Here is a 27,789-nt window from a genome sequence, read left to right on the forward strand (position 1 = left end):
AAATCTCATCCTCAGGACATGAATTTCGCAATTAAATATAGGGCTAATTTCTCAAAAATAATTTAAACATTGTAATTAGATTTCCAGGGAAAAAAATTAAATGTGTAATATATTTTCAATGATAAACCAACTTAGTCCTTCTCTGATGTCAGACACCTCTACCAAGGGTCATGGATTTCACAAATTTGGTTGAAGGCTATTTGCTCATTATACCCATGCAAATAGTTTGCCTGCTTTTGTCCAAGAGGAGAGGAAAACATTTTAAAATTTGACATGAATTTTTAATACATGGCCAGCAAAGGCCCAAGCTGTATCTGCCTATCAGGCACGTAGTATCAAGGGGGGGGGGGGCAGGGGGGGGGGCTGCCCCCTTTTTTTTCCAGACATAAGTATTTCTATAGGAAATGTTCATTGAAAGTCCGGTTGCTCCCCCCCCCCCCACTTTTGCTTGCAGAATTGTCAAATAAGGGTAATATAAGGGGAATGCAGTATTTGAGTAAAAAAAATTGGAACTAGAAGAAGTTGGAACCTAACCCCCCCCCCCCCCCCAACACACACACAGGATTTTCGAGTTTGCATAATTTATTTATTTTTTTGCTTGTCAAGTTTTTACAGGTAAGTTGAATTTTTTTTCCTCGGGTTGCCCCCCCCCCCTTTCAAAAACGATGCTACGTCACTGCCTTTATCCTCTCGAACTTATGCAGTTTAGTTTTTTTTGGGGGGGGGTCATGTTTTTTGTTTCCTTGTCAATTTTTTGAGAGGCTGCCCCCCCCCCCCCTTTCAAAAGCACGGGCCTGTCAAAGGCATAATAATAGCTCTTCAAAAAGCATAATAACGCCTTTTAGAAAGGCGGAATGACGCCTTTTAATTTTTTTTTTCTCTCCATAGATTGATCCTAATAGGCTTTCGTAATCCGACCCGTCCCAAGTTTTACTACCCATTTTACCAAACTCTGATACGACTAAAAGTGGAATGAGTTAACAACAATCGGCAGAACCGGATCCCGGAACAAAACAATTTTGCAACGCTGTTAACACCCCGAATTGCCGAAAGTGACAGTATAATTATTTTACAATGGTGAAAGTAGCAGAGGCTAGACGGGATGAAAGTCAAGTTGATAATTACCACAATCAAAAGGTAGATGCATATTCTAACTTCTCATTCAATCTTTGGTGATACAGAATATTCCATAACAACAGAACAAACAGCGACATGGGCACTTCAACTTGATGCACAGATACTGATTATGCTTACAGGCGCGCGTCATGAACTTTTTGACTACTCTTATACTATAGAACTAGGTAAAGGGATGGGTAAAAAGTAAGGTGATACATATATATAACGAGCCCAAGGCTAAGTGCTATTATTAATATAAATGATAGCACTTGGCCTTTGGCTCGCTAAACCGCCAAATTTGGCGTTTTGCATGCTCAAAGGTATGTCAGTAATTTTGGCGGAACTATTTTTGGTGGACATGGTGGCTTTCAATAAAATTGCTAGCCAAGTAAAGCTTAACAGAAGAGGTTTAAGGTAACAAGTGAGCCTTTTTGAAAACTGATTTACACAAGAGTACAGAAAGGTATAATGTTCAATAACGGATTTATCAAAATTATTTTTCTTGTGTTTAATACTTTTTTGTAAGGGTGCAAATTAGCAATTAAAATTTTAGTGAGCTACTACTGCTATATTAAGCTTAAGTTAGCACCCAGCTAAAAAATCCTACTATCAGTGTTTTCCCTTTATTGCAAAGTAAAGGCTTACTGGGTTAGAGATCAATTGTAACAGGCTTTGGGTTGAAGTTTATGACAAATCTCTGTGGACCTTACAACAATTAAATTTTGAATTTTTTATTTCAAAGCAGCATTTTTATTAACTGAAGCGCTCAATTTGGCCGGTAGCTGGTTCTTAGGGAAAACACTGCACTATACAGTATATTTAAGCATGTATGATATTTGGCAAACTGGTTTTGAACAAGTTAGCGTAGACTTAGCACATTTCTTTAATCTTTATATTCTTATTTATACGTATATGTGCAAGACATTTAGTGTTGTACTTGAATTAGCAGAAGTTGCTTTCTGCCAAAGGTGCTAAAAAGTATACCCAGCCAAATGTAATATGTTGACTGCAAGTCTCTGGTGCTAATAAGAAAGGAAGGTTTCAGAAGCTGTTAATACAGATTTTCTGAATGGATGGATGGTCAAGTTGAAATCTTTTAGCAGGTTAATTGCCATTACTGTAACAGCATTGCCCGATTCGTGGGACAACCAGTTTTGTTTGGCAAGCAAGTTATTTGATAAGTGGTATCTGCCGGCTGACAAGTGCTTTTTTTCCATTTAACAAAAAAATATATAAATATTGCATGTAGTTGAGTGTAACATTGAAAATTTTCACCCAAGAAAACCATTGTTGGCTGCCCCTTGGTTGACAATGGTTTTCTTGGGGTGAAAATTTTCTTTGCTACACTTAACTACATGTAATATTTATTATATTATGCTGAATGTTTTATACAAATTAATACATTTAACAGTGAACGTGTGCATTATTTTTTGGAATATTACCTGCTGTCAAGCAATGTTGATTGTTGCTACATTCTATCATGCTTGAGGGCATGGTTTCATCATTCATATGGTAATTAGTGTTTAAACAAATGTTGCTCAACAATTCAGATTTACATGAAAGTATAACATACTCAAATGTCATTTCTTTTACTGCTATTAAAATATAAATCATAGTAGAGCATATTTTTGCTGCTGACGACCACTTCATCGAAAACTCAGAACTCCTGTAGAATTTACCCATTCATATGTTGTTAAATTATAAACAAGATGTAAAATATGGCAGCTATCCATGTCATGTCAAACATGAGGTCCATGGGCCACATTGCTCACCTGAGCATTCTGGCTAGAGAAAAACGGATTTCAGTTTATGAATGATAGATTTAAATATATGAGTGGTCCCAGCCTACCCCACAGAGGGTTATGATTTGAACAAACTTGAATCTACACTAACTGAGGATGCTTCCATATTTCCTCAACTATCCATGGCTTTAGAAGATTTTAAAAGTTTTTTCCCCTATATATTTCTATGTAAAAGTTTGATCTTCTACTGTGGCCACGTCCTACCCTGGTCATGATTTGAACAAAATTTAATCTACACTACTTGAGGATGTTCTGCATTAATATGACTAACCATAGCTTTGCAATTATTTAGAAGAATTCTCCTATATATTCCTATGTATAAAGAACGAGGGCGCTTTTGATTGACATTCGGCAGGAATCTGGGGGCACTTGAAAAGTGAAAACTTTATTGAACTATAAAATTAAATTTTAACATTCTTTTGATGTATATGTTCCCATGAAATAGGAAAGGAAAATATTTTCCCTATACTGTGTTTTGATTTCCTTAAAAATAACTTGAAACATGGTTAGATGAGTCATTCTGGTAAAAATGTTACATTTTTAAACACGTTTTTCAAAAAATTTGCTATCTCTGGGTCATCTCTCCACGATTTTAAAAAGACATTTGTGTGCATTTGTATTCAAAGAAATGAACAAACATTTGTAAAAAATGGAGAGAAGACCCAGAGACTATAAAAAACTTTTTCCAAAAAAATACCAGTGTGTACATGTGTTGCTTCTTTGTCATTTTAAATTCCAGATTGTTTGTGTAGCGATGATAGCTCAGTAGTATGCGTTACCAGTCCAGTGCACATAGGAGTCGAAAAGTTTTTGGTTCGATCCTTGCATGGAGCAGTTTATTATTTTTTTTAAAAATTTTTTATACAAACAATCAAGTCGTTTATCAGTTGAGTTTTATTTACTGATTTATAAGTTTTAAAAGAGATAAATTTCAGTTGCACGGGGAGCGAAAGCAATTTTTCAAACCTACTGAAACTTCATTTCATATATCATACCTATTATCTTGTTAGGTGTTTATTATTTATGTGAATATCAATTGACTGTGTTATCATCACTATTAAGAACAGTGGACTAAAATATTTCAAATTCGAAAGCTATTTCAGTGTAAATCTAAACATTTTCCTATGTGCATAACTTTGTAAAGTCTGTCCACTTCTGGTCAGCCGACCAAATCGTGGACATTTAAACCACAAATGTTTTGTATGCATGATTCCTGCAGATCGCACGCCAAGTACGCCCATCTTCTTTGATCCCCTGTTGTGGTCACACCCTACCCCATGGGTCATGATTTGAGCAAACTTGAATTTACACTATCTGAGTTTCCTTCTGTATTAATATGACTAATCATGGCTTTGCTGTTCTTGAGAAGATTTTTAAAGATATTTCCTATAATTTCCCATGTATAACTTTGATACCCTATTGTGAACCTGTCCTACTCTTGGGGGTCATGATTTGAACAAACTTGAATCTACACTATGTAATGACGCTTTCACCTTTGATAGTTAGCAGACCCTTACCCTTTATTGTTGTGAGTTACTTTGATAGATAGCAGACCCTTACCATGCTTACCCTTTATTATTGTGAGATAATTATTTTGATAGATAGCAGGCCCTTACCATTTATTGTTGTGAGATATTATTTTGATAGATAGCAGACCCTTACCATTTATTGTTGTGAGATAATTATTTTGATAGATAGCAGACCCTTACCATTTATTATTGTGAGATAATTATTTTGATAGATAGCAGACCCTTACCATTTATTGTCGTGAGATATTATTTTGATAGATAGCAGACCCTTACCATTTATTGTTGTGAGATATTATTTTGATAGATAGCAGACCCTTACCATTTATTATTGTGAGATAATTATTTTGATAGATAGCAGGCCCTTACCATTTATTGTTGTGAGATATTATTTTGATAGATAGCAGACCCTTACCATTTATTGTTGTGAGATAATTATTTTGATAGATAGCAGACCCTTACCATTTATTATTGTGAGATAATTATTTTGATAGATAGCAGACCCTTACCATTTATTGTCGTGAGATATTATTTTGATAGATAGCAGACCCTTACCATTTATTGTTGTGAGATATTATTTTGATAGATAGCAGACCCTTACCCTTCATTGTTGTGAGATATTATTTTGATAGATAGCAGACCCTTACCATTTATTGTTGTGAGATATTATTTTGATAGATAGCAAACCCTTACCATTTATTGTTGTGAGTTATTATTTTGATAGATAGCAGACCCTTACCATTTATTGTTGTGAGTTATTATTTTGATAGATAGCAGACCCTTACCCTTCATTGTTGTGAGATAATTATTTTGATAGATAGCAGACCCTTACCATTTATTATTGTGAGATAATTATTTTGATAGATAGCAGACCCTTACCATTTATTGTCGTGAGATATTATTTTGATAGATAGCAGACCCTTACCATTTATTGTTGTGAGATATTATTTTGATAGATAGCAGACCCATACCACTGGATGGAGGACCCAGATAGTGAGGAAACTAAGGCTTTTGTTGAGGCTCAGAATAACATCTCTAGGCCTTTTCTGGATGCCTGCCCAGTAAGGGATAAATTGAAAAATAGGTATTTTGGTGAATTATTTAATATTACACATTGTTTACACAAACAACTACAATTATTTTACCCCCCACAAAAGTGACTATAGTACTTTGAATTTACTTTTTAAAAAGACAAATGAATGTTGATGTTATAGAGTTATGTATTTTGTTTTTTTATCTTTAGACTTACAGAGCTAATGGACTACCCCAAGTATGGCTGCCCATATAAAAGAGGAAATTATTATTATTATTCCTACAATACTGGACTCCAAAACCAAAGGTAAATGGTTAAAATACAGAAGTCAAAAAAGCCCTAGGAAGTTATAGGAATTGTCTAATAGTATGTGATACCCTCTGAACAAAGTCTAAAATTTTACAATGGGCACTGTTTCTATCTGTTCTTAACTTTATTAACATACATTTTAAAAGTTAGCAAACTTTTGCGTGGTTTTAATGGGCAGTTAGAACACAGCTACCAAACAGTAAAATATTATTTCCCCAGGGTTCAGGATACAGGCCCCAAGGAGGGGCAATGTTAATGGAAATATATTAAATATTCATCATATATGTGAAAAACATCTTCACTCCTTGACGTCTAGCAGGCAAATTGTTTGCATGATAACAATAATCAGTCAGCCCTCTATCAAAATTTTGAAATTCACGTTCTAGGGTTCAGGCCTCTGGGAGGACTAAATTGAAAATATATTATACATGTACCACTGACAATCATCTCACCAGGGACATTTGGAAGGCAGACTGTGTGCTTGTTGACAATAAAATATGATCCTTTAATTTAATTGCTTAATTTTTCTTGAGACTGGGTTCCTTTCATAAAGTGCATTATATTATTTAAAAGCTTTACTCTTGACCACCTGGACAAACTTCCTGCAATTTGATAAGAAACAAAGAGTCCACTACCAAATTTTAAAAATTCATCTCGCATTGGTCCAGAGTTCCACTCTCGAGTGGGATGAGTTGGTCATAGCTTGAGAAACTCATAATATCTAGTACATGATCATTCAGGCCTCTTTTTAGAATTGTCATTTTCATGAAGAAAATTTTTTTTGAATGAAATCAATCATCATTATCAATAATTTTCTTTCAGTGTGATTTATGTACAAGACACTTTGGAGTCAGAGCCAAGAGTTTTTTTGGATCCTAACCTCCTCTCTGATGATGGAACCATCTCCCTGAATGGCAAAGCATTCTCTGAAAATGGAATGTATTTTGCTTATGGTCTTAGTAAAAGTGGATCTGACTGGATAACCATCAAAGTAATTTACAACAAATTACAGAATAGTTGTTTTTTCTGTCTAGATAACTCAATAGGTTTTCCAGCTTGATCTGCTTAGTATCTTGTATGTTTGAATCCAAGTCATGAGTCCAGGTATAGCAATACTAAACACCATGACTTTCACAATCATGTTGTTGTTTTTATACACCTGTCTTTGACAGGATGTGTTATGGTATGGTGATCAAGTCAATCTGTCTGTCTCTTAGCTTTTTCCTGTCTGGCTCTTATTAACTTAAATACTACAGTCCCTGAAGTGTTCTACTTTTCCACTCGATTGGTGAGCGAACGCTGAGTGAACAGTGAGTGAATGCTGAATGAATGCAGAGCGAACAGTGAGTGAACTGTGTGTGAACGCTGAATGCAACTTGGTGAATGGTTAGTGAATGGTGAGCAAATGCGAGCATAAAGTGAACAGAGAATGCAAGATGACCGATTTATTCGGAATGTCTCTTATCTTTTCCTTGCATTGTATGTATTCTATTGATTCTATTGTCAGGTACAAAAAAATTTCAGAAATAAAAAAAAGTTTGAAGTGCAGACAATACCAGACCATATTTAATTTTTTTTTCTGAACACTTCCAGTACAAAAATATTTAAAATAATTAAATAATTAATTCTAATGCAATTTTTTTGTAAAACGCATTTTGATTGTCTAATGGACTGATGCTTTAGGCAGTTAAACAAGTATTAACAAGGGTGAAAGCTTTTGAATGTGATGTCACTATAGAAAGATGCAAAAACAGAATGCTTCATGACATATTTCATCTGACAAAACTCACCAAATTAAGACGTAAACATCAAAATGCATAAATTGCATTAGAATGGAATAACTGTCTTCTTATTTGTTATTTGCAACTGTTAAAGCTGATTTAACGGTCGCAAACATCTGTTTTACTGGCTCCGCTTAAGCATCGCCAGTAAAACTCAGTTTGCTACCGTTAAATCAGCATTAACTGTCGCAAATAACAAATGAGAAGACAGTTATACCTTACAGTTATACCCTAAATAAAGGTTCCTGCATTGTTGTAAGAGAGATGAAACATGCACATTAATGCACATTATTTATGTTTCCTCCCTGTGATATATATTTGGACAAGATGATACAGAAAGACAATAGATTTATAGATCTAAATTTCAGAAATTGATATTTAAGTTACATGTTGTCATAGTTTTGTATAAACAACAGAAAAATTATACGAAGAGAGAGAGAGAGAGATTCTGTCTTAGCCCCCCTCCCCCAATGCATATACCGGTACCTGTATCAAACAAAAATTCTTAAAGTTTTAATATATCAGGCAGTGAAGTAACCCATTCTTTATTAACAAATTTGCTTGTTTGGCAGTCATGATCTTTTTTTTTTTTAATTTTTTTTCTTGTTCACACGAATTCTACTGCTTGTCCTGTCAAGCAAAATCAAAAACAATCAAAAACACTGTGCTGCTGTGTAAGTCTTGTCACATCGAAGGTGAAGTTCTAGCATTTCCAAGTAGTTTGATACATTTTCTTGGTCATTTCTAGATCTGATTCCTATATTTCTAAAAAAAAATACATTGGACATAAACACTTGGTATGATCAAAATGCATGAATTTGATACACACTTTCTGCCAATTTCAACTTTTACCACTGCCGACACGTGTATTTTTGAACTACAATTGCCAAATAACTTTCTTAGATACATGTACAATGTATGTTTTGAGACTGACATTTTAATTGATTAAAATGCATTGATTTCTTGTTTAATGTTAATTAAATTATATTGCAAATACTGAGTAAGTGGCTGATTCAGAAAAAAGGGGGTGCTCTTTATTAGACTGCACCTGAATTGAAAACCTATACAGTGTATAGTTACAGTGTAGGAAGGGATTTTTTTCTTCTCTCTAACCATAGGCTAAGACTAATTGTAAAGTAGAAAGTTATCCCCTTTCTGCTATGCCAAAAATATGTTATTGTGTGTGTGTGTATCTATGTGTTTATTAAAATTTCAATAAATATTTGTTTAACCACACTATTAATGTACATAACGCCATAAATATGTAATCCATAATGTTATCTATAATTCTCAGAACTCAGAGTTCAAACCAGAGACTTCTTATTAGAAGTTTCTCTTGTCGTTTGTGTTGTTTTCTGAATGGATGAAGCAAATAAAGTATCCACTTTTTTAACTCAGTTCAAAGAAGCCCCCTCGGGTAAAGACCTCCCTGACAGCCTAGAGAAGGTCAAATTTTCCAGTATGGCCTGGACTCATGATCACAAAGGCTTGCTGTATAATGTAAGTCAAATCTTTGGACATTACTTCAAGCATCATCAGTCAGAAGAAATGTATTTTCTCTGGTATATTGATGTATTTATAAGTTAATCATGTTATTAAAATTTTGGGCACATTGGAATCACTATGTCAGCCTTTCTTCCCTTAAATTTGTAGGGCATCTGACTAAAAATTGCAAACAGTTTGTAAGTAATTTATCAAATGCTTTTCCTTGTACATTATTGCCTGATTTAAAAAAAAAAACTTGGTACACACAGCTATCTGCATTAAACTTGATTTTCTGACTGAATTAGATGACACAAGCCTTATTTGTATGGTTATTGATTTACTTCAGAGTGGCAAATATAAAACATTTTTGGAATATGAAGAAGAGCCTGAGCTATAAGCTCAAGTTACCTTTTCTTTAGGACTCAATTCCAGTGTCCATCTGCCTATCCTGTCAATGTAAACAACCCTATTTCAACATCTCTAGAATCATTTTCAAATTTTAAATAAACTTGAGACAAAGTGTCCTTGGATGTATGGGACTCAGATTTTTCAAATAAAGGGGAGATAATTAAGAAATAGTAAAAGTATCTCAAAATACTCAGGACTCCCCCCCCCCCCCCTCCCCCCCACCACCACCACCACCACTACCTGCAGGTAATTCAGATTCAAGTTTGTTCAAATCATGGCCACCATAGTACGGTTGGGTCACAATTAGGGATCTGAGTTTTACAAATCTTTAAAAATCTTTTATTTGGTATCTTCTTACAAAGCACTGGGTTAATGAAATGCAGATTTATATTTGTTCAAATCATGGCCTCCTACGGTTGGGCTAAAATAGGGATTCAATAAAAATTTTTTTTCAAGAGTAGAGGGGCCACACTAAATCATATTAATGTGCAAACATTCCCAAATCTTTTGGATTCAAGTTGTTTTTCCTTCAAAATATAGGTCCTGGGTTTAGGGTTGGTCTAAAATTGGGGATCAAATTTTACATAATGATATATACAAGAAAAAACTTTTTAAAATCTCCTCCTCTAGAACAGGAAGGTCACGGTATCATATTGTTATTGATGCATTCTATTGTTGTGTGGATTCAAGTTTGGTTAAGTAATGACCCCTAGAAGTGGGGTCACAATATGGCAATATGGAATATAGAGGGAAATTTTTAAAACAATCCTCTGAAGAACAGTAGAGCCAAGGTTAGTCAGGTGAGCATTGGGGCCTTGGGCTTCTTTTTTTCAAATCATGGATTTTGGGGTTAGAATGGAACCAAAAATAGGGATCATAGTTTATATGTTGTATGTTTACAGAAAAAGACATCTTAAAAAAACTCAAGAGCAATAATGCCATGTTAGTCAATTTGATATTGAAGCATCACCATGTTGTGTAGATTCCAGTATGGTTAAGTCATAAGCATTTTGGGCTAGGATTCTGCCACAATATGAGGTCAACATTTTTCATAGTAGTAAAAAGGGTGAAAATCTTTATCTCTGATAATAAAACAACAGGACCATAGTGACTCAGGTGAGCACTGAACCATGGGCATCTTGTTGAATACTGTCAAATAAACATTAAAGAACTACCAAATTATAGCTGAAAAATTGAGCTGCATGGTTAAAACAATTCATGAAATTCTAAAAGTAGCATTTGAATTTGTCATTCGATTTTTTTTCTCTTTCTTCTAGAGAAGAGCTCTGATAAGGGAAAGAAGTCTATTGTACCAATTCTTTTTTGTATTTTTAAAGAAATATTTAGATGAAAATGTTAAAGCACAGGGAACAGAGACTGCAACTAACCAGAATCAGAAGCTGTTCTATCATCGCCTTGGAACTGACCAATCAAAAGATGTCTTGCTAGCTGAATTCCCAGATGAACCAAAATGGATGATGTATGTTAATCTGAAGATGGCATTTCTGTAGTCTTTGTATTTAGCTCTACTGGTCAGAGACCAGAAGAGCTTATGCAAAAGTAAGGTGTCCATTGTCCATCCGTCTGTCTTCCTGTCTGTCTGTAAACAGTTTTTCAAAACGCTACTCCCTCTACAGTTTTGGTCTGATTTCAATATAACTTGGCACACAAGTAGACTACACTAAGATACATAATTTAGTGCATCGGTTTTTGATTTCGATGAACAGTGTTGCCATGCTCACTAAAAATAAAAATTTCTGTAAAATTTCTTTAAAACACTACTCCTCCTACAGTTTTGGTCTGATTTCAGTATAACTTGGCACACAAGTAGACTACACTAAGATACATAATTTAATGCAACGGTTTTTGATTTCGATGAACGGTGTTCCCATGGTTACTAAAATTAGAAATTTCTGTAAAATTCCTTTAAAACGCTACTCCTCCTACAGTTCCGGTCTTATTTCATAACTTGGCACACAAGTAGACTACACTAAGATACATTGTACATAATTTAGTGCATCGGTATTTGATTTTGATGAACGGTGTTGCCATGGTTACTAAAAATAGAAATATCTGTGAAATTCCTTGAAAACGCAATTGCTCCTACAGTTCTAGTCTGATTTTAATATAACTTGGCACACAAGTAGACTACGCTAAGATATATAATTTGATGAATTGGTTTTTGATTTTGATGAATGGTTTTGCCATGCTTACTAAAAATAGAAATTTCTGTAAAATTCCTTTAAAACATTACTCCTGCTACAGTTTTGGTCTGATTTCAATCTAATTTGACACACAATTAGACTACACTACGAAACATAATAGTGTGTATTGGTTTTTGATTTCAGTGAATGGTGTTGCCATGGTTACTTAAAATAGAAATTTCTGTGAAATACTTTTAAAATGCTACTTCTCCTATAGTTTTCGTTTGATTTCAATATAACTTGGCACACAAGTAGACTACAATAAGATACACAATTCTATTTATTGCTGCATGTTGCAAAGTTTCAAATTCAAGTGCTACTTTTCCTTTGACCAGTAGAGCTACTGTCTCATCGGAGACTTCTGGTTAAATTTTTACACTTTTTTTAACCAAGAAGTTTTTAAAAGAATCCATTTTAATTCAAAAAAGATCAGATATATGAATTAACCCCTATAATCTTGGCTCTGAGAACATGTCTGCTCTGTTAAACATACAATTATTGCTGTTTTTTAAGGTCAGTACAATAATTTAGCTACCTGAGGAGCATATTATTGACCAGACCCAAAGGGCAAGCTGAATATTGTACTTTGAGGGTTGCTAAACCATTGTTTTGACAAAAAACAGCAATACAGGCAATTGTTTAATTATCTGATTCAGTTATTAAATGATGCAAACCTTTTTAAGCAAACCTTGTGATGTTTCTAAATTGTTTACATTTGTTAAAAGTTCTTTCTGAAAGCAGTCAGAAAAGTGGGATTAAAATAAACATAAGTCAAGAAATTTTCAACCCAGAATTTCTAAAATAATAATAATAAAAGAAAAAAAAAATTAAAAAACCTAAACTCGTTTCCCAAAGGTATCCAATCCAAGAAATTTCGTGACGAGAAATTAAAAAAGAAAAAAGAAACCTCAACTCCTTCCCCAGCTGTGAAAAACCTATTTCTTAACAGAGGTCCATGTTTTCGAAGGGGGGGGGGGGGGGGGGGGGGGGAGTCCAAAGTCATTTTTTATTTGCTTCAGTATATACATTTAATAACTCTTCAAATCCAGAGGGGGATTCAGACTCCCCTCTAGATCCGCGCATGCTTTTCATTTTTCCTTAAGCGGGGGACACAAATTCTCTGAATTAGCTTGTTGTTTCTTGTTTATTAGAGGTGCTGAAGTCAGCGATTGTGGGCGGTACATCATCTTGTGTCCAAGAGAGGGATGTGATCCTGTCAACCGTTTGTTTTATGTTGACCTTCAGACTCTCCCAGATGGGATCAGTGGCCCTCTTCAATATGTCAAAGTAGTGGATAACTTTGATGCAGAGTATGAGGTACATTTGGCCCAAATATCAAATTGAGACATAAAGAACTAAACCACATCAAATTAAAAGACAAATTTGGTCTTTATGTGGTCTCTTGGGCTGCCACTCTTCAATAACTATTGTGATCACTATTAAGAACAAGATATGGTGACAACCAAATTTGGCCCCTTATTTAATATTAAAATCAAAACTCAGTAAAATTTTAATAGTTTGCAGTATAGAACTGTACTTTTTAGCTCACCTCAACAAAGTCGAGATTTTAGCTATATTTTAGCCAGATTAGCATGGGTGATGTATCTAGGGATGGACACTTTTAGACTTTCTTGGATTCTGAATCTGACCTACATTTTCCAGATGATTGATCAGGGTACTAGTAATTTTTTTGGAGTGTATAATATTATGGCCTGTTATGATTAAACTTGCATATATGGTGCATCTTAGGATGAAAACTTCCAGACTTGCTTTGTATGTTGGAACTGACCATAATTTTCTTGATTACTAAACAGGTTAAAAGTTTTGGGAGCAGGTCTATTTCCAAGTAACTATGAGTCCAACTTAAACCAAACTTGCATGAACATTGATCTTGGGATGTACACTAACTAGAAAAAAAATATGAAGTGAATTCTGCCTTACTTTTTACTTACATTTGTCGAGGTGAGCTTCATAATCTTTGATTACCTATGTTTTTTTTTTCAAATAGAGGGCTAGGTGCCTTTCCAAAGAGAAATAATAATGAAAAATAGGGTGAGGTCTTGATAATCTCCTGCAAAACACTACTTAATCAGAAATGATAGAAATTGCTTTGCATCAAAACATATCTTTCAATCTTATTGAAGCTTTCTTTGTTTGATTTTGTAGTACTGTAATGAATTTTGTAGTACCATATATACTCGCCTATAAGTCGTTTTTTTGGGGAGTTAAACTTTGTTCTAAAACTCTTCATCTGACTTATACGCGAGTTATAAAAAGATTGGTATTTTAGTGGGTCAATCCCTCTAATTTAAGCTTAAAGAATACAACCGACTTATAGGCGAGTATATACGGTAATGAAGTGAATGTTTGTTTTTGCAGTACATCACAAATGAAGGCACAGTATTTACTTTTAAGACAAATCTGAAAGCTCCACGGTACAAACTGATTCAGATTGACTTTTCCAAGCCAGAGATGGTGAGTGCTCCTTTAGGATAACCTCAGTTACTTAGGTGACCAAGTAACCCCAGTTACTTAGGTGACCAGGTAACCTCAGTTACTCAGGTGACCAGGTAACCTCAGTTACTTGGGTGACCTACTGCTATCCACTGTCTGTCTAAGCTTTTGAACATTTCATCTTCTCTAAAATGGCTGAACCAATTTTTATATAATTTATGGATGAAGTAAACAAAGATCCAAGGTCTTTGAAACTTGGGGCCTGTGGAATGAGCTGAAACCATCACAATTCATGCAGTCTCAAAAAACCTTCCGTTCTCCTGGACATTTAGGAGGCACGCTAACAATTCACTTTTCATACTAGTTGATCATAATCATTTGAGTACGAATTTAATTAAGTAAAAAATTTCTACTTATTTTCTAGTGAATTGTTAGATTTCTTTACCTGCACAACAACTATCATGTTGTGAAGAAAATACATGTATTTTGGAGCAGATCTCCAATTTCAATTAAAAAAAAACTTGATTGAAGCAAGAAAAAAATATGCACCAGCCACAAATCTACACTTTCAATTGTGGTAATGTTTTCATGCATGTAGGAATAAGGGGGTGGTACTGTTCCTCCGATTATTTCTGTCTATGTAATAACATTTACAAATAATGACGAGATCACTAGTGACTTCATAGAATTTCACCATATGGACATTCACTTAATACGCAATTGAAGTGTGAATTTAACCAAATCTTGTAGGAGAACTGGACAACGTTGGTGGAGGAACATGAGAGCAGTGTGTTAGAATGGACAGCATGTGTCAACAACAATAAACTGGTCTTATGTTACCTAGAGGATGTCAAGGTTAGATGGTTATGAATGATCAAAGTTAATCGATATTACCTAATAAACATCCAGTGAAACTTGTAGAAAATTAATTGATATGCTAAACATGTTTCTTGATGAAATGATGGGACCTAACATGTCTATATGTGTGTTACTTATTAGCTCACATGGACCAAAGACTGGAGTAAACTTTTCTGATCCAAAAGTGTCTGGTGTCCATCTGTTTGTCTCTCTTCTGTCATATGTCATCTGTTAACTTCATAATTTGGACTTCTTCTCAAAAAACATTTTCTACAAAACTTGGAACAAAGCATTCAAGAATGAAGAAGATTCACACTTTTTTCATAGACAGAGATATATCTTGAACATGCTGAAGTTCATATTCTTTAGCCTCCCTCTCGAAATATCATTAACTGTGTATTACTAACTTATTATAATACTTCTACAATAAACATTCCCCACAGCCTTTGTTAATAACTCTCATAAGCCTAAAGTTAAACTACCTAAACAGAAATAAAAAATTATTGATAATTTAGCCTATTTATAATGACATTTTGGTTGGAAAGACAATTTGACCAACTCATTTGATATTGAATATATAATTTAGAACAGCCAACATTTGAAGTTAGTATGATAATAACATCAGTGGGTTATGTTGGAAATACATGTATCATTAAATTTCGTAATTATAGTTATTTCATCTTTCTCTCTTTTAATTTTCCTGTAAAAATTTCTTTTTATTTTCTCTAGTTATTACATTCTATTTCTTTTTAACCCCAGAATTAGAAGCATATCCTTCTGCGAGGCCCTTGCATACTTTTCAGTTTTCCAGCTATTCCTGGATATTTAGCAAGCAACCATATGCATAATGGCAGAAAGCTTTGAGCCCTTTTCCAAATTAAGAAATTTATGTCACCAGGCTCTGGGCTGGACCTATTTGACCATAACTTTCAAATACATATTTTCAAAAATATAAGAATGAAGATGTTTCTCTATGAAATGAAAGACATTAATTTTAATTTTATTGTACCCCCCCCCCCCCAAAAAAAAATCCCCAGTCTTATTGAAACCTTTGTTCACATTATTGCCTGTGGGCCAAAATGGGGATATTTAAAAGCTCAAGTTTTACAAAAGATATAGATAAGTCTGACACATAATTGGACTTGGGGACTATTAAAGCCTGCTTACCTGTACCTGATAGAATTTTACCTTTGTATTCACTGTTATTTGATGCTTCTCATTGAATTTGTAGAACAAGCTGTATGTCCATAGATTGAATGATGGACAGAGAGTGGCAGAATTCCCATTGGCTGTTGGAACAATTGCAGGGTATTCTGGGAAAAAAGAACAAACAGAGGTGAATAAGAAATAAGCTTATTTTTGTTTGTCAATACACATGTAAAAGATTACACTGACTCTTTATTGGTAAATTTTATGTTTAAAATATTTGATATGGTCAAGTTTTGACATCTTTAGGTTTTTTTTGGTTCTTTAGATATTTTACCAGTTTGTTTCCTTTCTCACTCCTGGCATTATCTACAGATGTGACATGTCAACAGATACCTATTCTCCTACGGTAAGAACTTTTCAGCAGTTCAGTAAATGTGTAAGTAGTTCTTGTCTGGCAAACCAAAGTTGCCACTTAAAAAAGATTTGCAAATCTATAATGGAAAAAAATTAATTTCTTATTTGTTGTTATTTCATCTCCTATTCCATGTATTTTTATGTCTCCAGACTCGCAGATTCAGGTGCATATATATTTTTTGGTCTGTCATGTCTGTCTGTTAAAAAATCTTTAACCACCTTTTATCTTGGCCATAACTTCTGAACAGCTGATGCTAGGGCTTTTATTTTCACTTGTGAATTCCTTCTGACCTTTCTTTGGGTTCCAACATTTTAACGTCATGACCTTGACCTTCGAGTTTGACCTACATTTGAAAAACTTTAACCTTGCCCATAACTTCTGAATGGTTGGTGCTTGGGCTCTCATATTTTACATATGTTTCTTGTGACAAGACCTTTCTTTGGAATCTAAAATTTTTGACCTCATGACTTGACCTTTAAGTTTGACCATCTTTTGAAAAACTTTAACCTTAGCCATTAGCTGCCATACTGGGGCATCAGTGTTTTACAAACACATCATTTTGTTTTAATTTCTTTTTTAATTGTATTATTTCATTTAGGTATTTAGGAATACAGAATTGAAGAACTTTGACTTTGACCAATATGAAACCAAGCAAGTCTTCTATCCAAGTAAAGATGGGACCAAAATTCCCATGTTTATTGTGAACAAAAAGGTAAATGATCAATGTTTTACACTTTAGTTCTACTTAATATATTTTGTCTAGTTGCACATTTTAAAAAAAGCACAATTACGTAAAGTTTTATCAAAAGATTTGGTTTATTTAGGATCAAAGGTATCTGATTCTTAAAAAATCCATAAACTTATGGATCAGTTAAGAGTATGCCAAAATAAGATTTAATTTTTAAGTCACCTAGTCATATATTGCTATCTGTTTTCGTCTGTCTTTGTTTATCATACATCTTTCAATGTTCATAACTTTTTAAAGATTTCTAGCATCTACCAGGCCAATATCAGCCACACTTAGAACACAGAATCTTTAGAGGTAGAAGAACAAATATTGTGAATTTCACTGCCTCCAAGGAGCTTTAGGGGTGGAACCAAAGCCAGAAAAATGAACAATTTTGAATTTTTTTCAAAAAAATTTTCAAGAACACAGCAAAACTTGCCTTATCTGGACACCACTGGTTCCATAGCAATTGGCTCTATTAGACAACATTCCAGATTAGACAACTTTTTAAACAATTGAATTTACAGGGACTTAAAGTTTACATCGTATAAGGCAAGACTTCAGAATACACAACATCCATATTAGACAGTTTTCACTGTATGTAGATCACACATGTACATGTATTTTGATAATGCATTATATCTTTTAAAATCTTCTTCATTGCTGTAAATCTAGCAGACAAACTATTTGCATGACATGATTATAATGAGCACTGAGCCCTCTACCAGAATTTTTTTTCACATCCACTGGGCTATGGGTTCAAGTCCCAGAGCTGAGCTACAACAGTCATATCTTGGAATGATTATAGCTATATATTTACATTTGCAAATATCTTTTTAGATGAACCTATTGAAGAGAAAATATGTTCAATTCTGTATGAACTTACTAGGGGGTCAGAGGTCATAACATGACCGAATCACACAGCGAGATGATATTTTGCCTACATATTTCCATCACAGTGAAACTGCTTTCAGAACTTCTAACTCGATAGCAATAAAAACGTAAAATAATTGAAACTTATGCTTGTTTTCATTCAATAAATGTTCATTAGATCTTCCTTTGATGTGAAGAATGTTTTGAATAATATAATTAGCCTAAAATCGTGCTTACCTTTTTAATCTGAAATTCCTTTGAAGGTATGTAAACTGAAACAGACGATATCACTGCTTTTGACTTAACATATATAAAGAACTCATAAAATAGTTAAGATCACTCTTAGTAGCGATCATTGTTCATTCATTATAAAGAGAAATTTCCTGAACTGGACTGCTGAACATCCATTAAATATTCAAATGTTGGAGCTAGGTGAACTTTCAAGACCAAACAACTTGTAGGTCATTGCGCGTCACAACATAGCAATATGGCAGGCCTTTCGTGTAATAAATGCAATTCTATTCAGAATATCCATCTCAAATGTAAATATAAGTAATAAACAACAATGTTAAAAAGTTTACTGGGAAATGAACTTGGTTGGTACATGATCAAATACATGTATAATTTCATTATGAGTATTTTATGTCCCCTTTATCATGGGTCCAGACCCATGGGTGAGACAAAGTTAGCCCTACATAGATGTTAAAATCTTCACTAGCAGACAAGACTAGTGTTTATGTGATTCAAGTGAGCACAAAACCCTCTAACCAAACTTGTGAAATTCATGTCCCCTAAGGCCAAGGTTCATGCCTCAGAAAAGCTAGTTAAAAATGATCTTATACAATTTCTATGAGCATTCAGCCTTCTTTTAAAATTGTGAAATTCATGACCTGTAAGCCCAGGATTCCACTGCCAAAAATGAAATTGGAAATGCATTAAAGACAAACTTTTCTATGTCTTATTGACATGAATACTAACTGTACCCAAACAGGACTTGGCTTTGGATGGGAACAATCCCTGCCTACTGTACGGATATGGAGGATTCAATATATCCATCTCACCTCACTTCTCTGTGTCACGACTGGTCTTCATGCAGCATCTGGGAGGAGTGTTTGCTGTGGCCAACATAAGAGGAGGAGGGTAAACATTATAATGGAGTGTTGAGCACTGGATGCAAGCACATTATTTCATGACAACAATGAATGTGTACATTAGGTATTGCTGGTAAAAATTAAACATATCTTTTGAGATGTATTCTGTTACATTTTGTAGTTGTAATGCACATAGTGGTGTTATCTCAAATTATATGATCAGCTAAAATTTTTATAGTTATTATACCTTCAACAAATGAAGTTTGGGGGGTATATTGGAATCACCTTGTTCATCTGTTTGTAAACATTTTTTATCCAAAATCTATCTCCAAAACTACTTCATATTTTTTTTTTCAAACTTTGCAGAAATAATTTGAACTAATGAACCATTTGAACTAATGCACCTGATACTTTTAGATTGATTTTCAAAATTCAAAAATGTTATTTTTTTAAAGAATTTTTTTAAAGAAAATTTCCTTGTAAATTTACAAAACTTCTTTGACAGATAGTGACATTCTTCTCTGAGATATAAGTCCTACTAAGACAGCTCTACTGGTTATGTTTTTAAATTCAATTGCATTTACCTGTACATATATGTCTAAATATATCCTTTGTAATGTGTTACAGAGAATATGGTGAGACTTGGCATAAAGGTGGCATGTTAGGGAACAAACAGAATGTATTTGATGATTTCCAGGCAGCTGCTCAGTATTTAATTGAGAACAAGTACACATCAAACAGGAAGTAAGTGCTACTTTGGTTTTCCATTGTTTTGGCAGTTTTCTTATTGAGTCCTTAAGAGAGATGAATGTATTGACAATTGAAAATTGAAGTTTGTTATGTATTTTTTTGTTTGTTATCTCAGATTAGTTATAAATGGTGGATCCAATGGGGGCTTGTTGGTAGGAGCCTGTTTAAATCAAAGACCTGACTTGTTTGGTTGTGGAATTGCTCAAGTAGGGTGAGTATTTGATGAATGATGACACAAAGAGACATCTTGCCTTATGGATTGCTAACCTCAAAGACAGGTTTCATCATTGAAAGTTTGGTCCAGACATTTCTGCATTTACTTTAATATTCATAAAACATGTGTCTATTACATCTATTCTTCTAGGCTGAAATTGTGTTTATCTTTTTTTTTAATGTGTTTGTATATCTATTATCTAGTATTTTAAGAGGAAGTAGTATAAAAACTGTTTGTACTATTTTCCATTTACCGGTATATGCAAATTAATAATGTAGTCCCATGTGAAGATGCAGGTGCCCTTTAGTAATCATTGCATCCATTGGTTTGTCTTTCTGTCTAATCTTCAGAGAGTGACATCATAGGTACAATGTACACATTTTCCAGGAATGTTAATTTTTTATTGTTGAGGTCAACCTGACTTAAAAAAAAAGACTAAACCCCACAAGAATTTACAAATATTGTATGAACATGTCTAGTATCAATGGTTTTGATGAACCCCAAACTTTAAATTCAACTCATCCTGTAGTAAAAATTTAAGCATATGACTGCACTTTAAAAGAAAGTATAGACAGGCCTTTGGACATTTGTAAAGCACAATTTATAAAATGAGCAATTCTGTACTGCTATTTTTTTTTTGCACAATGCACCTCTTCCCTCTATAGATGTCTATCAAATTTTGAAGGCGATACAATCACTAAGTACTCTAAACCTACAGACTTCTTATTTACAATCACTAAGTACTCTAAACCTACAGACTTCTTATTTACAGTCACTGAGTACTCTAAACCTACAGACTTCTTGTTTACAAATACTAAGTACTCTAAACCTACAGACTTCTTATTTACAATCACTAAATACTCTAAACCTACAGACTTCTTATTTACAATCACTAACTACTCTAAACCTACAGACTTCTTATTTACAAATACTAAGTACTCTAAACCTACAGACTTCTTATTTACAAATACTAAGTACTCTAAACCTACAGACTTCTTATTTACAAATACTAAGTACTCTAAACCTACAGACTTCTTATTTACAATCACTAAATACTCTAAACCTACAGACTTCTTATTTACAATCACTAACTACTCTAAACCTACAGACTACTTATTTACAAATACTAAGTACTCTAAACCTACAGACTTCTTATTTACAATCACTAAGTACTCTAAACCTACAGACTTCTTATTTACAATCACTAAGTACTCTAAACCTACAGACTTCTTATTTACAATCCCTAAGTACTCTAAACCTACAGACTTCTTATTTACAATCACTAAGTACTCTAAACCTACAGACTTCTTATTTACAATCACTGAGTACTATAAACCTACAGACTTCTTATTTACAATCACTGAGTACTCTAAACCTACAGACTTCTTATTTACAATCACTGTGTACTGTAAACCTACAGACTTCTTATTTACAATCACTAAGTAATCTAAACCTACAGACTTCTTATTTACAATCACTGAGTACTTGAAACCTACCGACTTCTTATTTACAAATACTAAGTACTCTAAACCTACAGACTTCTTACTTACAGTCACTGAGTACTCTAAACCTACAGACTTCTTATTTACAAATACTAAGTACTCTAAACCTACAGACTTCTTATTTACAATCACTAAGTACTCTAAACCTACAGACTTCTTATTTACAATCACTAAGTACTCTAAACCTACAGACTTCTTATTTACAATCACTAACTACTCTAAACCTACAGACTTCTTATTTACAATCACTGAGTACTCTAAACCTACAGACTTCTTATTTACAATCACTAAATACTCTAAACCTACAGACTTCTTATTTACAATCACTAAGTAATCTAAACCTACAGACTTCTTATTTACAATCACTGAGTACTCTAAACCTACAGACTTCTTATTTACAATCACTGAGTACTCTAAACCTCCAGACTTCCTATTTACAATCACTGAGTAAACTAAACCTCCAGACTTTCTATTTACAATCACTAAGTACTCTAAACCTACAGACTTCTTATTTACAATCACTGTGTACTGTAAACCTACAGACTTCTTATTTACAAATACTAAGTACTCTAAACCTACAGACTTCTTATTTACAATCACTGAGTACTGTAAACCTACAGACATCTTATTTACAATCACTGTGTACTCTAAACCTACAGACTTCTTATTTACAATCACTGAGTACTCTAAACCTACAGGCTTCTTATTTACAATCACTAAGTACTCTAAACCTACAGACTTCTTATTTACAATCACTGAGTACTATAAACCTACAGACTTCTTATTTACAATCACTGAGTACTCTAAACCTACAGACTTCTTATTTACAATCACTGTGTACTGTAAACCTACAGACTTCTTATTTACAATCACTAAGTAATCTAAACCTACAGACTTCTTATTTACAATCACTGAGTACTTGAAACCTACCGACTTCTTATTTACAAATACTAAGTACTCTAAACCTACAGACTTCTTACTTACAGTCACTGAGTACTCTAAACCTACAGACTTCTTATTTACAAATACTAAGTACTCTAAACCTACAGACTTCTTATTTACAATCACTAAGTACTCTAAACCTACAGACTTCTTATTTACAATCACTAAGTACTCTAAACCTACAGACTTCTTATTTACAATCACTAAATACTCTAAACCTACAGACTTCTTATTTACAATCACTGAGTACTCTAAACCTACAGACTTCTTATTTACAATCACTAAATACTCTAAACCTACAGACTTCTTATTTACAATCACTAAGTAATCTAAACCTACAGACTTCTTATTTACAATCACTGAGTACTCTAAACCTACAGACTTCTTATTTACAATCACTGAGTACTCTAAACCTCCAGACTTCCTATTTACAATCACTGAGTAAACTAAACCTCCAGACTTTCTATTTACAATCACTAAGTACTCTAAACCTACAGACTTCTTATTTACAATCACTGTGTACTGTAAACCTACAGACTTCTTATTTACAAATACTAAGTACTCTAAACCTACAGACTTCTTATTTACAATCACTGAGTACTGTAAACCTACAGACATCTTATTTACAATCACTGTGTACTCTAAACCTACAGACTTCTTATTTACAATCACTGAGTACTCTAAACCTACAGACTTCTTATTTACAATCACTAAGTACTCTAAACCTACAGACGACTTATTTACAATCACTGAGTAAACTAAACCTACAGACTTCTAATTTACAATCACTGAGTACTGTAAACCTACAGACTTCTTATTTACAAATACTAAGTACTCTAAACCTACAGACTTCTTATTTACAATCACTAAGTACTCTAAACCTACAGACTTCTTATTTACAATCACTAAGTACTCTAAACCTACAGACTTCTTATTTACAATCCCTAAGTACTCTAAACCTACAGACTTCTTATTTACAATCACTAAATACTCTAAACCTACAGACTTCTTATTTACAATCACTGAGTACTATAAACCTACAGACTTCTTATTTACAATCACTGAGTACTCTAAACCTACAGACTTCTTATTTACAATCAGTAAGTATTCTAAACCTACATACTTCTTATTTACAATATCACTAAGTACTCTAAACCTACAGACTTCTTATTTACAATCACTGAGTACTGTAAACCTACAGACTTCTTATTTACAATCACTAAGTACTCTAAACCTACAAACTTCTTATTTACAATCACTGAGTACTGTAAACCTACAGACTTCTTATTTACAATCACTAAGTACTCTAAACCTACAGACTTCTTATTTACAATCACTGAGTAAACTAAACCTACAGACTTCTTATTTACAATCACTGAGTACTCTAAACCTACAGACTTCTTATTTACAATCACTGAGTAAACTAAAACTACAGACTTCTTATTTACAATCACTGAGTACTCTAAACCTACAGACTTTATATTTACAATCACTGAGTACTCTAAACCTCCAGACGTCTTATTTACAATCACTGAGTACTCTAAACCTTCTTATTTACAAATACTAAGTACTCTTAACCTACAGACTTCTTATTTTCAATCACTAAGTAATCTAAACCTACAGACTTCTTATTTACAATCACTAAGTACTCTAAACCTACAGACTTCTTATTTACAAATACTAAGTACTCTAAACCTACAGACTTATGCACTGTTTACACGAATGCACATTAAACATTTCTTTCGCAGTAAATTAATGCAAAGTAAAATAATGCGAATTAAACTGCATTCACATGACAGTCAGTGCAAAGTAAACTAATGTGAATTAAAATTTTTTTTTTATATAGTAAGGCTATTATGATCATTTGCAAATCACATCATCTTATGCAGAGCAGATCTACATTTCACATGAGATCATAGTGTCTATACACATTTTAAGTAGGGATGGCAACGAATATTCGAACATTCATTCGATGAGTTGATATTTGAATATGAATTTAGGATTCGAATATTCGGTGTTTTTCAATGATCAATTTCAATCGCCTGGCCCCAAGACCATAAACTGAGAATAGACTTAAGTCAAAATTTATATTTTGAATATCTCGGTTTTTATGATTAAAAACTTGCAGGTTTGTGTAATATCATAATTCACACATATGATGAAAAGTTTGCTCTGTTCTTTTATTTATTTTAAAAACTATGCTTATTTGAAATTTTTACTTAAGTCTATTCTCAATTTATGGTCTTGAGGCCTGGTTTCTTTCACTACTTTCTTAGCTTATAAATCTACTAAATAACATGTATTTTGTTTTGAGTAAGGTGTTAAAGAATTGTACATAATGCTTTATGTATAATACAAAACGTACTTTCATAGTTTTTATTGGTTAGATACGATTGGATCTAGAATCGAGGACAACAAATGAAATCTAAGAATGTTTAAAAGGCGTGAAGAGTATACTTATCAAAATAAGATTAATTGATCATTGAATGAATGGCTGATAGAAATAATCTATAATTAATATTGTAAAGGGCTTAATTTCAGAATAAATGTGTAAATTACTTGATTATCTCGGGTTATAGATAATCCTGAATTTTATATTCATTATCGGGATATTAGTTAATTACCTAGGAAAATTGTCTATGGAAATATTTGTTTACATTGTATCAAAGATAATAATCATATCTCTTATCAGGCAGATAATTGTAATTTATTACACGTATTGAAATCTGAACGGTATACCGTTACGACTATCTTGCCTTTTGTAAGACGACTGGTTCCTCAGTTGGAGCTACTGTAAATACATGTTTCATTTGTTAAAATTATACTTTTCTACATTTAAGTCAATTATTTATTTCAAACATTGACAAATATCAAATGGAATTTCTTATTGTATACCTACAAAAGTCTTCATACAATTTTACTTCCAAAATAAGTATACCTACGCTAAACCTTTCATGAGAGTAGGATGATGCATATTTAAGATAAAACAATTTTATTCATTTTATCGAATATTCGAATATATTCGAATACTTTCATTGAATATTCAAATATGAATTACTGACAAAATTGACATCCCTAATTTTAAGTAATAAACTTAATTTTCCTTTTCACTCAAAAATAGCATAAGTACTGAAATCTGACACCGACCTGTAGCAGATGGCTTTATTTTGGTATTACGCATGCATAATTCATGCGTTGAATTTAATTCAAATCAGCTTCGCTTAGTGTTCACACAGAGTCGGTGTGAAGCAAATTGATGCGCAGTAAATTAATTTGAATTAAACTAATTTGCATTAAATTCTCTATATGAACACAGATCAAATTTAATTTGCAGTAACTTACATTTAATTCAAATTAAACTCTCCATGTGAACAAGGCATCAATTTAATTTATCATCAAAATGAACTTTGCTCACTTCAAAAGCATAAACTTTTTATGGTTTTTCTTTGCAGTGTGATGGACATGTTGAAATTCCATACATTCACAATAGGACATGCCTGGACTACAGATTATGGTTGTAGTGACAAGGAGGAACAATTCAAGTGGCTCATCAAGTAATGGAGAATCACTAGGACCAGTATTGTAGATTAACTAGATCAGTGCTGTTAATCATCTATTTGTCACATTTAGTGTCAAATGAAGAAACATTTTGGATTCTTAAAATATTATCTTTTTTTCTAACAGGAAATCATAAAGTTGAAAAGAATGGTGCTTTATAGATGTGCCTAAGCTAACTATGCTAGTTACTTCACACTTATAAAGTGAATGTAGAAAGGGTTTTCAGCTCACATGAGCCAGAGGTTCTGTTCCAAGAGTGTCCAAAGCCTATCTATCTGTAGTGTGTTGTGTATTGTTGTTGTATATGACTTTATATATTTTCTTCAGAACATACTAGGCCAATTTCAATCAAACAAATTTGTAACTTTGCATCCTTAGGTAAAGAGGATTCAAAAAGAAGAGCCACATTCTCTTCTAAGGGGAGAAAAATCAGAAATAGTGAAAATTTGGTGGAGTCATTTAAAAATTATCTCAAGAACCACTCGGCCAAAAACAGACATTATTTTGATTGCTTCTTTAGTTCATTAGAGTATATTTCAGTTTGTTTAATTCATGGTCCATGGGGGTAAGGCTGGGGCAGCAATAGAGGTGTAAGTTTTATATAAGAATATTTACATTTGCAAATGTTTTCTTTCATATAACACTATTAAAAGCAACGCATATCTATATCCGTATAAACACGGGTTCCTCGCATCATAAACGTTCGACGTAATTTCTCAGTGACGTCATAAAGGGTCGACGCGCAATCAATAGATCAAACTCGTGCTGTTGAGTTTGAAAAAATAAAACATTTCACGTGTTAAAGGTTATAATCAGGCTAATATATAATATGAATAAGTCACAAATGTAAATATAAGTAATAAGGTATCATTTAAAAAATTTTAAACATCTGTCGGGATATAAATACGGGTTGGTATGAGATGAAATTTACCATAAAGCCCTTCGGGCTTTATGGAATTTGATCTCGTGACCAACCCGTATTTATATCCCAATAGATGTTTAAAAATGATACCTTATTTCTTAAATATAAAGAAAATATCTTAAAAATTTTCATCTGAAAACTAGCAGGGCCAAAGTCATATTGATAATGCAAGTGTCCTCATGTAATCAAATCATGATCCCTTGGGCTTGGCTAGATTTGAGAGTCAATTTTTTTTTTGTATCTAGCAATTTATAAGAATGATCTTTATTGTATAATACATGTACATATCCAGACATATATTAACTCAACAACAGTTACAACACTATGGTCCATCATATTATTCATGGGTCAGCCCAGAATTTAGACTGGTCAGCTCATATACAACTCTACTCAATAATACCTTGACCAAAAAAATAAAAAGTCAAGTGTAGAAGCAATTTATAAATTGATATGGCTTATGCACAATAATTTTCAAGAATATATTCAAGAATCCATTAATCTACCATATTGATTATAGGACAACAGAAAAAGATTATCATATTCTGTTACGCTAAGTGAAGAATATATATTATACATACCAATACATATACTAGTGTTGGTTATTTTTTAACTTCTGAAAGTTTATATACATTAAAAAATTGAGAACATTTTTATTAATGTCCTTGGGCCT

At 33.2% G+C, this 27,789-nt stretch overlaps 1 protein-coding gene across 1 annotated transcript in view; it reads left to right on the top strand.

Moving 5' to 3' along the window:
* The first annotated feature begins 1,034 nt into the window (after nt 1–1,034).
* LOC133185368 (prolyl endopeptidase-like) overlaps nt 1,035–27,789 on the top strand; it is a 31,506-nt gene continuing 4,751 nt past the window's right edge. The window contains exons 1-16 of the mRNA XM_061320534.1: nt 1,035–1,137; nt 5,401–5,528; nt 5,688–5,783; nt 6,609–6,777; nt 8,966–9,067; nt 10,798–10,940; nt 12,816–12,981; nt 14,044–14,139; nt 14,869–14,973; nt 16,208–16,312; nt 16,451–16,531; nt 17,139–17,252; nt 19,132–19,280; nt 19,859–19,975; nt 20,097–20,192; nt 26,092–26,193. Of these exons, the coding sequence (XP_061176518.1) occupies nt 1,075–1,137; nt 5,401–5,528; nt 5,688–5,783; nt 6,609–6,777; nt 8,966–9,067; nt 10,798–10,940; nt 12,816–12,981; nt 14,044–14,139; nt 14,869–14,973; nt 16,208–16,312; nt 16,451–16,531; nt 17,139–17,252; nt 19,132–19,280; nt 19,859–19,975; nt 20,097–20,192; nt 26,092–26,193 (1,832 nt within the window). The 5' untranslated portion in view covers nt 1,035–1,074. The remainder of the gene's footprint in view (nt 1,138–5,400; nt 5,529–5,687; nt 5,784–6,608; nt 6,778–8,965; nt 9,068–10,797; nt 10,941–12,815; nt 12,982–14,043; nt 14,140–14,868; nt 14,974–16,207; nt 16,313–16,450; nt 16,532–17,138; nt 17,253–19,131; nt 19,281–19,858; nt 19,976–20,096; nt 20,193–26,091; nt 26,194–27,789) is intronic.

Source organism: Saccostrea echinata, unplaced genomic scaffold, assembly GCF_033153115.1.
Source record: "Saccostrea echinata isolate AGI-Se365-2 ecotype Australia unplaced genomic scaffold, CSIRO_AGI_Sech_v1 ptg000001l, whole genome shotgun sequence".
Classification (NCBI taxonomy): Eukaryota; Metazoa; Mollusca; class Bivalvia; order Ostreida; family Ostreidae; genus Saccostrea; species Saccostrea echinata.